General features: G+C 42.2%; 1 protein-coding gene across 1 annotated transcript in view; it reads left to right on the top strand.

Moving 5' to 3' along the window:
- The first annotated feature begins 7,698 nt into the window (after positions 1–7,698).
- Positions 7,699–15,671, top strand: part of PTPRJ (protein tyrosine phosphatase receptor type J) — a 122,706-nt gene continuing 114,733 nt past the window's right edge. The window contains exons 1-2 of the mRNA XM_067540634.1: positions 7,699–7,744; positions 8,237–8,525. Of these exons, the coding sequence (XP_067396735.1) occupies positions 7,713–7,744; positions 8,237–8,525 (321 nt within the window). The 5' untranslated portion in view covers positions 7,699–7,712. The remainder of the gene's footprint in view (positions 7,745–8,236; positions 8,526–15,671) is intronic.

Genomic DNA, 15,671 nt, shown 5'->3' with positions numbered 1-15,671 from the left:
CTATGCGTGTGTAAAACTGATGTGCGATCCAAATCAAGCCCTTTAAGTACAACATCCATGTTAGAATTCACCAGCTTGTACTGAACCTTTCTGTATCAAAGCTAGCGCTCCTGCTCTCATGAAAGATTTTTACAGTAGAGTTAGTGAAATGCTTAAAAGGCCAAAGGCAATATACACACAAGCACAAATGACGTGCAGCTAGCGTTAGGGATCTGCCTTACACTGACTAATGCTGGAAATTCAAATTTCAGACTGAAACTCTGTCCAGGCTGAACTGTTTATGGTATGCAGCATTATGGTATGTAAAAATCACTTCTGGCCTCCTGGGGAAAGCCAGAGAATGTGTCATAGGGAAGCAGATCTACAAAATTAGATCAGTTCTTCCTTCCTGTTCATTCTTTCTTCTTTCTGTTACTTTCTCTTTTGTTTTAGTTGTATTTATACAGCAGCCATTTTGGAAAACCTCCATATGTCTATCTCAGCGCTTGTCCAACCTCTATTTATCTGTATTTTTCTGCAGGATTGGAGTCTACAATTAAGCAATTGTTTAGAAGTCCATCCTTGTTCAGTGAAACACTTATGTTTTTGACAAAGTCCATAGAAGTGAGTATGACTTAAACATGTCCTTAAAGCTAAGCACATGAATAAGAACTTTGCTGAATAGGTATGGAGTTACGCACATTAGTATAGTTCAGTACCTGCTTAAGTGCTTTGGTGAACTGAGGCTTTAATCAGCACCTCCTTCTGTATATGGATCTGGAATGAAGACATGGCTCCTGGGGATGTTGATTCAAGTGCTGAGTGCAAATTGGAACCCCACAGCTTACTTTTGTGTGTTATTGCTGCATAGGGAACTGGAAATTCTTTGAGTCTCGCAGAGTTTCTGACTGATTATTCCCTCAGGAGTTGGAGAAGGAAGTGGGGTTTACCCTATTGGCCCCTCTATGGAAACGGCCAATCTTGGAGGATTCACCAGGGATCAAAGCCTTCAGTGCAGATTTTGTCCTCTAGTCACAGGATTTCAGCCCTGGCTGAAGCATGCCTGCCTTTCCCTGGGGCTGGGCCAAGACTGTGGAATGAACTCCCCCAAGAGCTAAGGAGCATCAGAAACCTCACCATTTTTCTCTCCAAATACGAGACCCATTTCTTTAATCTTCTCTCCACAAACATATAGCAACAGGCATATTTATATTAAAAAAACAAACAGAAAATAACACTGGACACTTCAGCCCTCTGAGAATTTCAGCACAGCCTGGGGAACATCCCCCTCTGATTGGCTGCCTTCCCCACTTCCTCACCTCCTGGAGAAAAGCAGGCTGCTGCAAGCAGGGCCCAAGCATAATTTTTTTGGGCCCAGTGCAAACTTGTAACACGGGCCCCCTCCCACACACATACAATCTCATGAGCCATGAACATTTTTTTCCTCATGGTAGGCCTCTGGGCCCCGGTAAAGTGTACCCTTCCCCACCCCATGTGGGGGCCCTGGCTGCAAGAAGCAGTCATTGCTCTCTCTCTCTACCTTCAGGAGCTGAAAACAAGGATCTCATAGGAGAGGAGGGAGCAGAAAGACCAGCAGCTCAGCAGGGTCCTGCTCCCTCCTCCTCCTGTGAGCAATGCAATGCCTCCTCAGCTCCTCTCTCCTCTCCCTCCCTGCAACACTAGACCTGAGAAGGAGCAGAGGGGACCCTGCTGCAGTCCCCCACACACATGGGGGAAGGGGGTGAAGCACCCCAGAAGCCACAGGAGGAGCAGAAGTGAGGTGGGGGGGGACTGATGTGGGGGATGGAGGGCAGATATTGAGGCAAAATCAATGGGGGATAGGAAAATATTGATTTGGGGTTTGTGGGGCAGAATTAATTGGTGGGCAGGGGCATGGATAGGTATGGGGGGGGGAAATCTTTTGCAGTTGGAGGCTAAAGCATAGAAGCTTAGGGTTGGAAAGGACCTCAGGAGGTCATCTAGTCCAACCCTCTGCTCAAAGCAGGATCAACCAACTAAATCATCCCAGCCAGGGCTTTGTCAAGCTGGACCTTAAAAACCTCTAAGGATGGAGATTTCATCATCTCCCCCAATGCTTCATCACCCTCCTAGTGAAGAAATTTTTCCTAATGTCCAACTTAGACTTCCCCCACTAAAACTTGAGACCATTGCTCCTAGTTCTGTCATCTGCCACCACCAAGAACAGCCTAGCTCCATCCTCTTTGGAAGCCCCCTTCAGGTAGTTAAAGGCTGCTATCAAATCCCCCCTCACTCTTCTCTTCTGCAGACTAAATAAGCCCAGTTCCCTCAGCCTCTCCTCATAAGTCATGTGCCCCAGCCCCCAATAATTTTTGTTGTCCTCTGTTGGACTCTTTTAATTTGTCCATATTCTTTCTGTAGTGGGGGGGGGAGGGCCCAAAACTGGACACAATACTCCAGATGTGGCCTCACCAGTGCTGAATAGAGGGGAATAATCACTTCCCTTCATCTGCTGGCAGTGCTCTTACTAATGCAGCCTAATCTGCCATTAGCTTTCTTGGCAACAAGGGCACACTGTTGACTCATATCCAGCTTCTTGTGCCACTGTAATCCCCAGGTCCTTTTCTGCAGAACTGATGCCTAGCCCGTCGGTTCCCAGTCTGTAGCAGTGCATGGGATTCTTCCGTCCTAAGTGCAGGACTCTGCATTTGTCCTTATTGAACCTCATTGGATTTCTTTTGGCCTAATCCTCCAATTTGTCTAGGTCATCTTACTCAATAAACTGGGGAGAGTTGACAACACTAATCTTCACTCTCACACATGGAGAATGGCCAGGGTGAGTTCAAAAATCCAAAGAGACCAAAAACACAATATAATCTTTAAAAAAAAAAAAAAAAAAAATCTCATAATTTTTTGGGGGTCTGACTTATGATTTTTGAAACTTTGAGGCTGGCAATACTAAAGACTAAAAATAGATACCATAAATTTTACCAGGAATTTTTTTTATGTACTGTATAGCATTTGTACTATAGAAAATCTTTGTCAGGAATAACCTTTGATAGACATTTTGGGGTAAGTTCTATTCCCTAAACAGCAGTTTTTCTGATGGCCAGTGCCAGCTACCTCCCATTGCCCTTGTTGAATAATAATCATGAATGACATCTCATGTTACATGGTCCCCTTCATGCTTGCTATTGGTCTCCTGCATCAGAAGCACATGCTATTTTTGGTCATATGGTCTATTTTAAACTAATTGGATTTGAAGAAAAAATTCCAGAGGTTAATATCGATTCTGCAAATCTCCTATAACCCATTTTCTGTATATAATCAAATTGTTTGCAGTTGTGAAAATTGGTGGGCAGAGTACCGGTCAAACATTAAAAAGTACATGATAAATATAGTTTAGGTTTTCTCCACTATGCATGTGGTGTGTGGATGTGTATGTGGATGTGTAATAAATATTTCTCTGTTTAGAAATAGGTGGTGATGATAACCATGTAATGCATTTACTGAGCAACTTTGGTAGTCTCACTTGCATTTTGCCCACTCATGCATCTGTATCAGGACAATTTTTACCATTCCAAACCTCTCAACAGCTTCAGACCACAACTATTTATTATAAATTATCAGCCTCTATAAAAATGTTTCCTTTTCCCCAGATATAGAATTTCCCTCCTAAAATTGCTCTGGTTTGAGGTCTAGGAAGGGCAATCAGGCCTGGATCAGTGACAAATATAAGGTTAGATATTTCATGATTCCATAGGATTAGAAATTTTGGGTGAAATCCAGACCTCATTGAAGTCTACGGGAATTTTGCCATTTACTTCAAAGTTGTGAGGATTTCGTTCATGAACTTTATACTATAGGAAAAAGAAGATTTCCAACTTTTCAATATACAGCACTTGCTTCTAGTCCTGGAAATTCCCAAGATCTCTGACCTTTAAATCACTACATTATGTTTACAAAAATCTATTTAACTGTAGAAGTTAATAATATAACAAAATATATTAATTAGTATAATTAACATATATTGGTTATATTTCCTGTCTCCCTCCAAGGCTTGTACAGTGGGACTCATGGGACCAGCGCCTCAGGATTGGATGAGCTCAACTCAGGTCAGGACCTGAAGGGGAAGAGAAGATGACTGTAACTCACCTTTCCGTTCCTCTGATTCTGGGTCCCGCCAGATGCCCGAGCCACGTAAAGCATCCAGAAGAGAGGGCAAGGTGGTGTATATAGAATACATGATGGTGCAGTGTGCTATGGAGGTTTCATTAGCGCTTATTTGGGATGACATGCACAGCTCACTTGTAGAGCTGGGCAAAATTTTCCAACCATTTTTTGTTGTCAAAAAACGCTGTTTCATCAGAATCAATATAGTTCACAAAATGAGTTTGATTTCAATTACTTTTTATTTTTCAAGGAAAAAAATCAAAATTAAATGAAAATTTTTGAGGGTTTTTTTTTTGGGGGGGGGGGGGGAATCAAAATTTTTTATGAAACATTTTGAATGAAATTGTTTTCAACATTTTTTGTGGATTTAAATTTGGATTTTCCAACCAGCTCTACTTACTTGTTTCATGAGCACTTGTGAGTCATCCCAAACACATGCTAAAAAGACTTTGACATCACACCACCCCATCATGCATTCTCTTCCTCCTCCTCACTAGATGTGTGTGTATATTTCAGTGAATCATTTAAAAATCTCAGCTATATCTGTAAAGACTAAATCTAATCTTAATTAGACAATAAATCAATTACTAGCATACCTTACAAGTAAGGCCCCAATTTAAGGGCTTATCTTTAACTGTATAAGTAAATCAATGGCTCATGTGCTTAAAGTTAAATATGTCCATTAGCTTTCATACAATCAGTTGCCTATGTGCTATTCTGGAGATTCTAGAGTTGAAAATAACTCCCAGGATCCCAAAATTCTGCCTATTTGGGTGTCTGAGATATGAACAGCCAGGGGAGTGATAGTCTGCACATGGCTGACACCTGAACCGGAGCACTGGGTCTAGACCAGTGTTTCTTAACCGGGGGTTTTAGAGGGGTCGCAAGTGCAGAGCTGGTATTGGGGGTGGCAAGAAAGGCAATTGCCTGGAGCCACAGGGGCGCCATGAAACTAAGTTACATGCCTCAGCCCTGTGGGGGTGGGACTCAGGCTTCAGGGATACAGTAGTTTGGAAAGGTTAAGAACCACTGGTCTAGACAGACAAGGTATGTGGGAAGGGAATTTGGCTCCAACCAGCAGTAGGAGGAGATGCAGCCTCTCGGTTGCTCTCTAAGAAAAGGCAAGAATGTTTGCTAATCGAGGCCTAGTTCCGCAAAAGGATTTAGGCTTTGCAACACTTAACTCTTAGGTGCCCTGCCATCTATTGGAATTGTCAGCCCCAAAGTAGGTGCCCAGTCTTCCCGTACAGTTCATGGGGAGAGTTAGGTGCCTGAGGGTATGAACTCAGGAGCTGGAGGTGTAATCTGCAGCTCAAGTAGACAAGGGAGCATGCTAAAAATAGAAATGTAACTGCAGCAGTGTGACTGGTGGAAAAGGCTAGTCCCCTGCCTATGATCCCACCAAAGACCTAGGTATATATTTGTGCATTTAGCCCATCCTGTCACACAGGCTGCATTTCTATTTTTAGCATGCTACTTCAATCAGAACTAGCACAGATATAGCTACTTGAGCTGGAAATTATACCTTCCACTTCTAGTATGGATGTACCCAAGAAAGGGATCCTCAGAAGACAGCAAACTGAGCCAGGAGGGAAATGCAGAGGAAAGGGGCCCTGACTATCAGCTGCTTAGGTGCCTAACCTTATTAAACTGGGCCTTAGGTGCCAGCCTGACAGGCCAGAAATAGGCACACCCCATCAAGATTCTCAGTTGTGAACCATCTCCAACTCTTGGAGTTATGCATCTAAGTCAGATCAGCCATTTACTAGTCTTGCATGAAAAACCAGAGAGAGAGATCCCACCCCATTATAGCCAATTTAGTGGTTAGAACGCTCTCCTGCATTCAAGTCCCTGCTGTGTGAACGGGGCCTTAAACCCACTTCTCCCCCATCCCAGGCCCAATAAACACTCAAAATTAAGACTAATGTTCTAAAATGACCACATAAAGCGTTTTTGAAGGAAAGAGTTCTGTACATCTGGGAATAGTGCATAGATTATCCAAAAGATACACAGTTTGGTTCAAAAGTTATACAGCACAAAGAATACGTAATCTGCACTATCCCAGATTAAGGGTTCCCAATTTAGTGACACAGTTGAGAAATAAGCATTCAAACATTCGGGTACATCACTCATACAAAAGAAGTGTTGAGGTTGGTTAGTGGAGAGCAAATATAACGATCAGAGCGTTCATTGTCCCTCATTGAATGGTAAATTCAGGATAGGTAGTGCTTCAGCAAATACAGTCCACAAAGGAACGCCCATTAATTTCAATAGTAGTTGGATTAATTATTCAGAGCTTGATCCTGGAAACTCTGATATGAGAAATCCTATTGACTTCACCAGGACTATTCTCATACAGCTGAAAGTTTGCAAGACTGGCGCTTTAAACTATTGTTATATGCTGCTAACCAATTTTACAAAATGAGTGCATTTCAAGAGCAAGTGAAATGATCCCTTTATACAGGTCCCAATTCTGCAATCACATTTGCATGGGTGGACCCCCACTGACTTCAGTGAGACTCCATGTGGGCATTGGGAACCACCCATAGGTAGCTCATTGAAGAATCAGAGAATCAGTTTTTGTGCATCAGGGCTTAACCTGCAGATCTTTTCTCACACAAGTGGCCTTACTGAAGCCAAGCAAGCTATTTGCATATGTATGGCGGAACATGCAGTTGGCAAATGATTTTGAGACCCTTTGTTCTCAAAGTAGCTATACAAATGTGGGTAGTATTATGCTGTTTGTTTATTTTGATTTACATACTGTTTCTTATTTGGATATTATGTGATGTCCATATAAATTAAAACCAAACAAAATACCCTAAGACAAGTGACTGCCCCTTTATCTCCCCTAAAATGGATTCTAACTCTAGCCTGATTAGCATTTAATCAGGCTGGTAATTAATGACAGTTTATATTCATAATATATTTGTATTCATAATATTTTTTCTGCTATTTAGGCAATAGTTTGTATTTCAAAACACTCAAGATATTTGAATTTATTTATTTATACTAAAAAGCATTTTTTCTAAAGCACCAATGATCAACAATGTTTAAACCTCCACAAAAATCTGTTTTAATTGACTTTATTGATTAAATTATTTACCTGCAGTGTTCTTGACTCAAGCATTACAGTTTTGAAGCAGTGCTTGGAGCCTAAAAGTTAAATTAACACGAAACTGACTATAAACCAAAATGAAACTAACTTGTCTGTTTTCATTGTCCAAGGTGAGTGAAATGCAAAAAGTACATTAATCCTGAGAAGAAAATTAGATTATAAATATTTTCATTTGCAATATCAGACTTTTATTTTCAAAAGAGGTAACGTTAAAAATACTTTAAACCAGAGCATCCCTTGAAATTGAAAGGAATTATTTCTGATAACTTCCTGGGGGTGAAGTGTGTTTCACTGAGTCATTTCAGAGCACCAGATTTTGTCACTCATTGGTGTTTCCCCAGTTTAACAGTGCTGCATGTTCATATAGAGTATAAATCTAAATGTTAACGGGGAAAGAAAAGAAAACCTCTTTAATTAGTGTATTTCAGAACTGACCCCTGTTAAATCTCACCCTCTATGTGGTATGTGTGCTCACATCAGTGCTTATGGGAAACCGTGAGTATCACAAAGACCATTTACATGCCATTCGTCCCGCGGTGTGTGCATTTTAATCTGTTCTGTGAGTTTTGGGGACCATCTTCTGCTATAGAAAGATTGTAATAAACCCGCTGTGCTGGGAGAAGCAGAGCTCTCTCTGGTTGCAGTTCGAAAGAAACCCCCCTTAAGAATGGCCTTTTTCAGAGACCGAAAAGGGGGGTGGTGGGGGGAGGAGGGAGAACATCCCTCGGGCTCCATTTCCAAGTCGATTGCAGAAAGAATGTGGGAGGGCTAGAAAGTTTTGAGTGAGCCACTTCCTCGTCCAGCCCAGCTGGGAGACAGAAAGGGGGAATGTCAGATGGGGGGGGGGAAGTGCAGCAACAACTTCCCAGCAGCAAAATGGCCTTTTAAACCCTTGACAACAGGAGGCGAATTCCTCCCCCTGGCAGCAGCGGAAGCGCTGTGTGCTCACTCGGAGGGGAGGTGACTGACTCCTCTCACTCTCCCCAGAGGCAGGAGAGCTTCGCTGCTGGGAGTCCTGCCCGCGCGCCGCGCTCCACCCTGCCAAGGACTCGCCCCCGCACTTCGCTCCGCGCTGCCGACCGCCGCCAGAGCGCAGGGAACGCGGGGGCTGCTGAGTGCTGGGGAAGGGGGGGCGGGTGCAGCCCTGCCATGTCCCCTGGGAAGCCCGAGCGGGGCTAAGCGGCTGTCCACGCAGCGGGGAGAGCCCTCCGGGACCATGAAGCAGCCGGGGCAGCTCTTCTTCCTCCGCCTGCTGCTCCTGCTCTGCCTCCCCAAGGTAAGGCGCCCTGAGAGAGCCTGGGCGGCAGGAAAGGGAGGGGGGGTCCCTGCCCCGTGCACCCTGCCCCTTCCCCTCTCTCCCCCTGGCCGCTGGAGTCTGTCCCCAGCGTCCCTCCGTGCAACCTGTCCCAGGGAACGCCTCCCCTGCGCCGCCAGTCTCTCCCCGCCTTCCTTTCACCTTCCCTCCGCACCCCTCTCCCGGCCGACCCCCGATCATCTGTCCTCCCGCTGCCGCGCCTTCCCTTCACTGCCCCCCTCCGCCAGCCACATGCCCGTGGGCTTCGTTAGCCGCTTCCTCCAGCGAGAGATTAACAAACTGGCCCCTTGGAAGTTACTTGGCTCCGGGGCCAGTGGCAGCCTGGGCTGGCTTAGGAGCGGCTGTGCGCTCAGTGGTTGGTTTTTTTTTCTGGCTATGCTTAGCTAGGGGGTCCCAGCAGGAAGCAGTTCCAGGGGGGCTGGGGTAGGTGACTCAACAGGGGGCAGGGTAAGGAGAGCTGCGGGCCGAGGCTGGCTGGGCAATGTGGGTTTCTTGGCCCTGGCACTTCTGCAGGGTGATGGATCAGACCAGCACAGGCTGTGGGAGTAGCCTGGCTACCTGTCCACCTGGGAAGAGTGATTCGAGTCAGGCAGGTGCTCTGATAGGTCATCTGGGAGGACCCCAAGGAGGCTGGGTGTGTCTGGTAGCCAAGTGTGCTGTAGTTGTTTCCTGGACTCACAGTTAACTAAAGTTCATCTTAAGGGCAAGGTTTTCTAAAAGGATTAGTGATCCTACATGCTTGGCTTAGTAGTAGTATTATTTATTTATTATTTGTCTGTTGAGGTGTGTCACTTGTGAAATATCTTAAAGCAGTCTGGGCTGCAGAGGGCAGGTACTCAGCACTTACTGAAAATCAGACCCTCTTAGGGCATTTCAGGTTGGGCACCCGAACATCAAAAGACCCAAAAACACTAGTTACCAATGTTGACAGTTTTGGCCTTAAGATAAACTTTAGTTCCTTCACTGTCAGTGCCTAGGGAACAACTACAGCCCAGTAAACTTCTGAAGTAAACAGACAAAGTTCAGTTATTTGCTTACTGTCAGTGGAGAATCTGAGACTTTTCAAGTTTTGAACCAGAACAGGAAGGGGTTTGATTCTCTGCTTGCTTAGGGTAGTTTCATGCTTGGGAGTAAGTCCACTTGACTCAACGAATTACAGCAGGGCAGGAACGAGAATCTAGCCTGAAATTGTTCAGTTTCCAGCTATAGGAGACCACCAGATATAATAATAATAATTAAAAAAAGACATGGTGTAGCTATTTATTTCTTACAAACTTGCATTTATTTGGAAAAAGCTCTTCCTATGGTTTATTGTTGTGTTATGACCTAAGTTTGGTAAAAGCTTATCTCAGTCAATCAGCATTAAATTGTTTATATCTCAGACACTAGAGAGATACAGGTCACCAGCTATGTTATCTACTTCTCTAAGTCTGGAATTTTTTTGGGAAATGGATCACTTCTGTGGGGATTAAGTGAATCTGGCAGTGTTGGATCCCAGAAGAATAGAAGGCCTCTACCCAGGCTGTTTTTATATCCCTCCAACATCCCTTCCAATCACTGCCCTTTGTTTGTTGCAAGAGTAATTTAGAGCTTTAAGACTAATTTAGAGATGGGACCCAAGTATATCCCTTCCTGGATCTGAATACTCTTGAATATGGTGAAAACTTTTATTTGTTTGTTGAGACTTGGGCAAGGGCTGTCTTTGGCCACCACCTTGCAATCTGACTCCATGAATCAGATCCCTGTGTCTCCATGGAACTGCATTGACTTCACCACACTGAAGTAGATAGGATACTGTACAGGAATCTGCCTGCAGTATACCCCATTGATTTCAAAGGGGCTGTACGCTGGCACAGGGATCTGCTTGCAATGATCACCTTTCAGGGCCTAGGCCTTAACTTGTGTCCAGTGTTTTAATAAAAATCTCTCCGTAAACCATGACACCTTTCGAATTACGCTTTAGGTAGTTACGCTTCTTCTTTCCTTCTTTCAAGGCCCATTGCATGTAGAGTAATATATTTGTATAACTTCATTTCATTTATGACTTATTTTTGACACTGCTGTGAATGTGAAGAACTGAGCTAGAGTGTTCAAAGTTATTCACCTTAATTCCTTAGTTCTTCTTTATCTTTTTGTAGTATTTGAATGTTAAAGGCCAGTTCTTTTCAGGAACAGGAGAAAAAGCCACTGAAGTTCTCGCTTGAATAAAATTTAAAAACTATAGCAGAGACCTGTCTTTGCTGCAGGCCTGATTCTGCAAACTCTTTGCTCGCATGAGTCTGATTTCAGCAGGGTTGCTCATATGAGTAAAGATGATTTTTGTGATCTGGCTGCTACGTTTGTACATCCCTGTTGACTGCAATGAGGAAACAATTTTTAAAAATACTAAGTTGTAGAAAAGACCATATCTGTGAGAATTAACATCTTTAAAATTACACTAAATATTTTACATTAGGGATTTGACAGCATAGGCCCAGTTTTCAAAAGTGGGGGCTATAACAGGATATTCCAGTCCTGCATTCGGATGTCTGCATTGTCACTCTAGGTGCATAAATGCTCTTTTAAAATGCACTAACAACCTGATCCTATAGCAGTACCATACAAAGAACTGCCACTGAAGTTGCATCAATGGGTGAAGTATAGGATCGTGATGTAATTGTTGATTTGAGTTTCCAAATAAAGGATTGGGATGGTTTACTAGGGGCACAATATTTGAAATTTTGACTTGGTATGTGTAAACATAATTTGGGTCAATTTAATACCCAGTATAAGTCATTAAAGTCAATCCTGTTGTAGCAAAGATGAATTTGAACCATTTTTGCATTCCATTGCACATGTATAATAGCCACTGTTAATCATCACCGTTGAGTCTTGTTTAATATCTGTGGCATAATAAATTGCATATGTACTAACTTAAATTTTGGTTTTAAACTGGAGTTATAAATCAACTTCAGATACACTTCAAATTACTAACAGATTAAAAATAAGAGTTTAATAAAAATATATAGCAAATTGCTCTATAGTGAAGATCTAAAGTGAGGCTGATTTAGGGCTCAGTAAAGCTTTAAAAAATTAGAAAAATAGAAGGCTTTCCCTGCTACGTTAAATATCCTGTTTCTGAGATGAGCTATTCATCTGGAAGTTTGATCAGCTCTTAAACCAACTTTATTAGATAGATAGGCATAGGCAACACTTATCTGTGAAGATTAAAAAACTTGATGCCTTATCTATGAGGTATATTTTGGAGTGATCTGTTGCTGTAAAATATTTTTGTGTTTGTTTGTTTTAAATTTGTGAAGTTACATTTGGATATCCCCACCCCACCCTCCAAAACAGGTGATTGATTTACATGGCATCGAATAGTTGTGCAGAGCTGCAGGCACTGGGATAAGTGCTTTCCTTCTTGTCCTTCACCCCAATAAATGTTAAATTGTAGCACTTCTGAATGTTCAGAATAGTGAACAGATAACTTGAATGTGTTTTATAATACTTGGCAAATGCTTTTATTTTTAATACAACAGAAAATCATAGAATAGTTTCCTTTTTGCTACATATAGTGCATGCATACGCTGCATGTTCTGAAGGCCTCCAAGAGTCTGATTGCAGTCTCAGTGCTTGCCGTGTGTTCATCAGTGCATGTGCACGCACGTACAAATCCACTTCTCCATATTTGAGATCAGAATTGGGGCCCACAGTGCGGATATATTGTCTGTGCAAACAGTATTGCTATTAATAGTATTTCCTCAATTATGCTAAGTACGTGAAAGAATTTTCATGCCATGTAAATTTTTTGGTTGGAATTACTAAATATGAGAAAGCGAGAGAGAGAATGCTAATGAATAAAATCTTGTTTGGTTGTTTATCATGTAAGGCTGGATTTTACTAATCCATATAATTTTAATTTGTACACTTCCTTCTTCCTTCTAGAATTGTAGTGTACTAAGGGTGAGCATTTCCACATCTGCTATGGGATGCAGGTTAGAAGTTTGTGGGTTTGAGTTCTCGTAGCTTTAAACCCCACCACTGTTTTAATTAAATGTGTCTCAATTTAACTATGGGAGGAGAAGGCAGTAAAAATAAATTATTCAGTGGTTCCGAAATTGTGGTCTGTGAACAACTGGTGGTCTGCAGAGAGCTGGCTGGTCTCATGGGGCTTGTTCTTTTCTTTGGTAACCGGGTCCTTAATTGCAACTAAGAGCTTGAACACCTCTAAATGTAAGTGGAAATGAGGAGAAGCCAGTCGAGCTGCCTCTACAAAGGAGAGACTATCGTTCGTAGCAGAGTAAACAGGAGCCATCCTCAAGGACTAGGGCTCCCAGTAGGACTGAACCAGTCCACTTCCAACAGGAGAGGATTGTGCAGGAGAGAAGGGTTTAGGGAATCAGGGAAGACAGTAATATAGCATGCCCAGAGGAGAAGGGGCCAAAATGTGTAGGGGGAAGTGGAGGATCTGACATCTAGAAAGTATGTGCAGAAGGAGAGGAACAGAACAGCTGTCTACCCATCAATTCTGCTAATCTAGAAGTCTGTACCAAGGCTCTTCTCTAAGTTTAGATAGATCCAGTTTTTCCCATATCCATTCTGTCACACTTAGGTTGTGAATCCAAAATTTTAGGGGAGAAATCCAAGATTAAACGGGAAAAGTATTTTATAATCCAGTGATAACTGGACAGATGCGTGTAATCAGGTCAAAACTATATTGATCTACTCATGACATAATATAGTTACATTTCATTCTATTCATCGGCATAACATGGTATATGCAGGGCTACAGAAAATAAGACTGATCTCTCTCCAAAATTAAGTCTGATGTCGGTGGTATTTGGTAAGTCCTTGGAAATGATCAAAATATTTAAGAATATTTTGCCTAGAATCAGAACATTTGGAGGAAATCCCTTGATACCAAGAACCATCCATTAGTCGTCGTCTTCCTTGATTTATCTTAGTTACAGTAGAATACACACAAGACCAAATATATAAGTATTTTACTCTCTATCTACAAATAGTTTAATATGCTACTGGAGAAAGGAAACTTTATGCATAGCTGTGGATTGGAAGAGAGGAATTTACTCATGCCTACTGCTAGGAAAAAGAAAATGTATACGCTTAGGTTCCAGTCCTGTAATATGTAGTGGGTAGGTGGATTGTTATACCTGTGTACTACAGAGTGCATGGTCAGGGCTTTAGATGCTCCTCCAGTTCTCTTCGGTATTCACAATACGGTGGGGAAGAGGAGTGTGGCCCATATCTCAAATCAGATTAACAAGGTCCACATTGGGAGAAAAAGAAGTAGCCATCAGATGAGAGACCTTGCAGCTTTCCTAAACAACATAAGAAAACACTTGCTACCACTGATGTATCTTATACCTACATGTTCTGTGTTGGACTTTTCTATTTTACTTCTGTCTCTTTTTTTTGTTTGAAACCTCCCCCGCCATACATGCATGCTATTTCAAACCTGAAATAATTAAAAAAAAATTCTAGCATGACTTAAATTAGTTCCCAACACTTGCAAATCTATGCACATGTGCTGCGTTGTATCAAAGAGTATGTATGCGTGATACTATTTTAGGCCTTAGAAAAGCTACATTTCTTTTTAAACATGTTTTTTGTTTTGCCATTTGAAAGCTAATTTTTTTTTTTTGTTTTTTGTCGGTTGGTTTTGTGGTACATGGGAGCATGTGACATGTATAAACATAACATTGTTCTCTATATTCTTTGCATAACATTGGCCTGGGAATGGGTCATGTGAAGAGTAATGAGGAAAAAGGAACAGTTTTCCCTGATTAGGCTAACGAAGCTGCAACGGTTCTGATTCTGGACCTCCAGCTAAATTAGGAAGGAAATACTTGAACGCAGGATCTTGAGCTGTATTATATGAATTAAACTCCATTTGCTGCAGCCTTGAAAGTAGATACAGTATTTCCATATTGCCTTGTCAAAGGCTTTCTCTGTATTCAGAGAAAGGGCATGAAGGTCAAGACATTTGTACATTATGGGTATATATATTTCAAATCTCTTAGGTCAGTGGTTCTCAGCCTTTCCAGACTACTGTACCCCTTTCAGGAGTCTGACTTGTCTTGCGTACCCCAAGTTTCCCCTCACTTAAAACTGTTTGCTTACAAAATCAGACATAAAAATACAAGTGTAACAGCCCACTGTTACTGAAAAAATGCTTCCTTTCTCATTTTGTCTGTGAAATTTTAGTTTGTACTGACATCGCTAGTGTTTTTTATGTAGCCTGTTGAAAAGCTAGGCAAATATCTAGATGAGTTGATGTGCTACCTGGAAGACTTCTGCATATCCTCAGAGAGACCTCCCCACCCCTGCCCCGGTTGAGAACCACTGTCTTAGGTTATCTCAGTCTGCTCTCCCTAAACACAGCTCAGAGTGAAGGAGATAGTTAGGTGACTAGCCATTTTCTTGCTCAAGATTTTATAATCTGTGTCTAAAAGGCTGATGACTCTGTATGAGATTCATTCTTGGATTAATTCCTTGCCTCCTTTTAGCAATATTGCGATAGTTGTTGTCTGATGGTTTGAAGAGTTATATTGAAGCTGGCCTTATTGTGAGTGCTTTCTGTAGGGGATTAGCTACTTTTGTAGCTTTTGTAGAAAGTAGCTTTTGTAGAAATTCAGCCCCCTCTTTACTTATTAGGGCCTGTGGCTGTGTGTGTTCTGAGGGATTTAGTGGAGTCTTCTAGTTCCTCCTCTTACCCTGGTTCTGCAGGGTTTGTTGCTCATGTGCAGTAAAATGAGTTGGTTTGGTAATTGTGAGAAAGTTCTGAGGGTTTCTTCTGCTTATGTAAAGGTTCCCAAGCAAGGTGGTGATACTAATTCTGTTTTTGTTGGTTATTTTATTCTGTAGTGGAGACTGCTCTGGAGGAGCTGCTTCCAAGGGGATACCAGCAACTTAATCTTTCTGATCTATGAGATAATTGTTTGTCAAAATAAGACACACTCATTGTTTTCCCTGGCTTCAGGGATCTCTGCTGCTCTTCCTTGCACCAGATTCTCTATGTAATTTTGAAATAGGAAGAACTGGTGTTTTTGAGGGTTCCAGATCTGTTCATGTGTGGAATAATCTCCCAGTGAAAATGGAGGAAGC

Source organism: Emydura macquarii, unplaced genomic scaffold (genome assembly GCF_026122565.2).
Source record: "Emydura macquarii macquarii isolate MOO-44397 ecotype Brisbane River unplaced genomic scaffold, CSIRO-AGI_Emac_v2 contig_587, whole genome shotgun sequence".
NCBI classification, from domain to species: Eukaryota; Metazoa; Chordata; order Testudines; family Chelidae; genus Emydura; species Emydura macquarii.
Note: the sequence above shows the minus strand (reverse complement) of the source record. Positions and strands in the feature narration are given on the sequence as shown.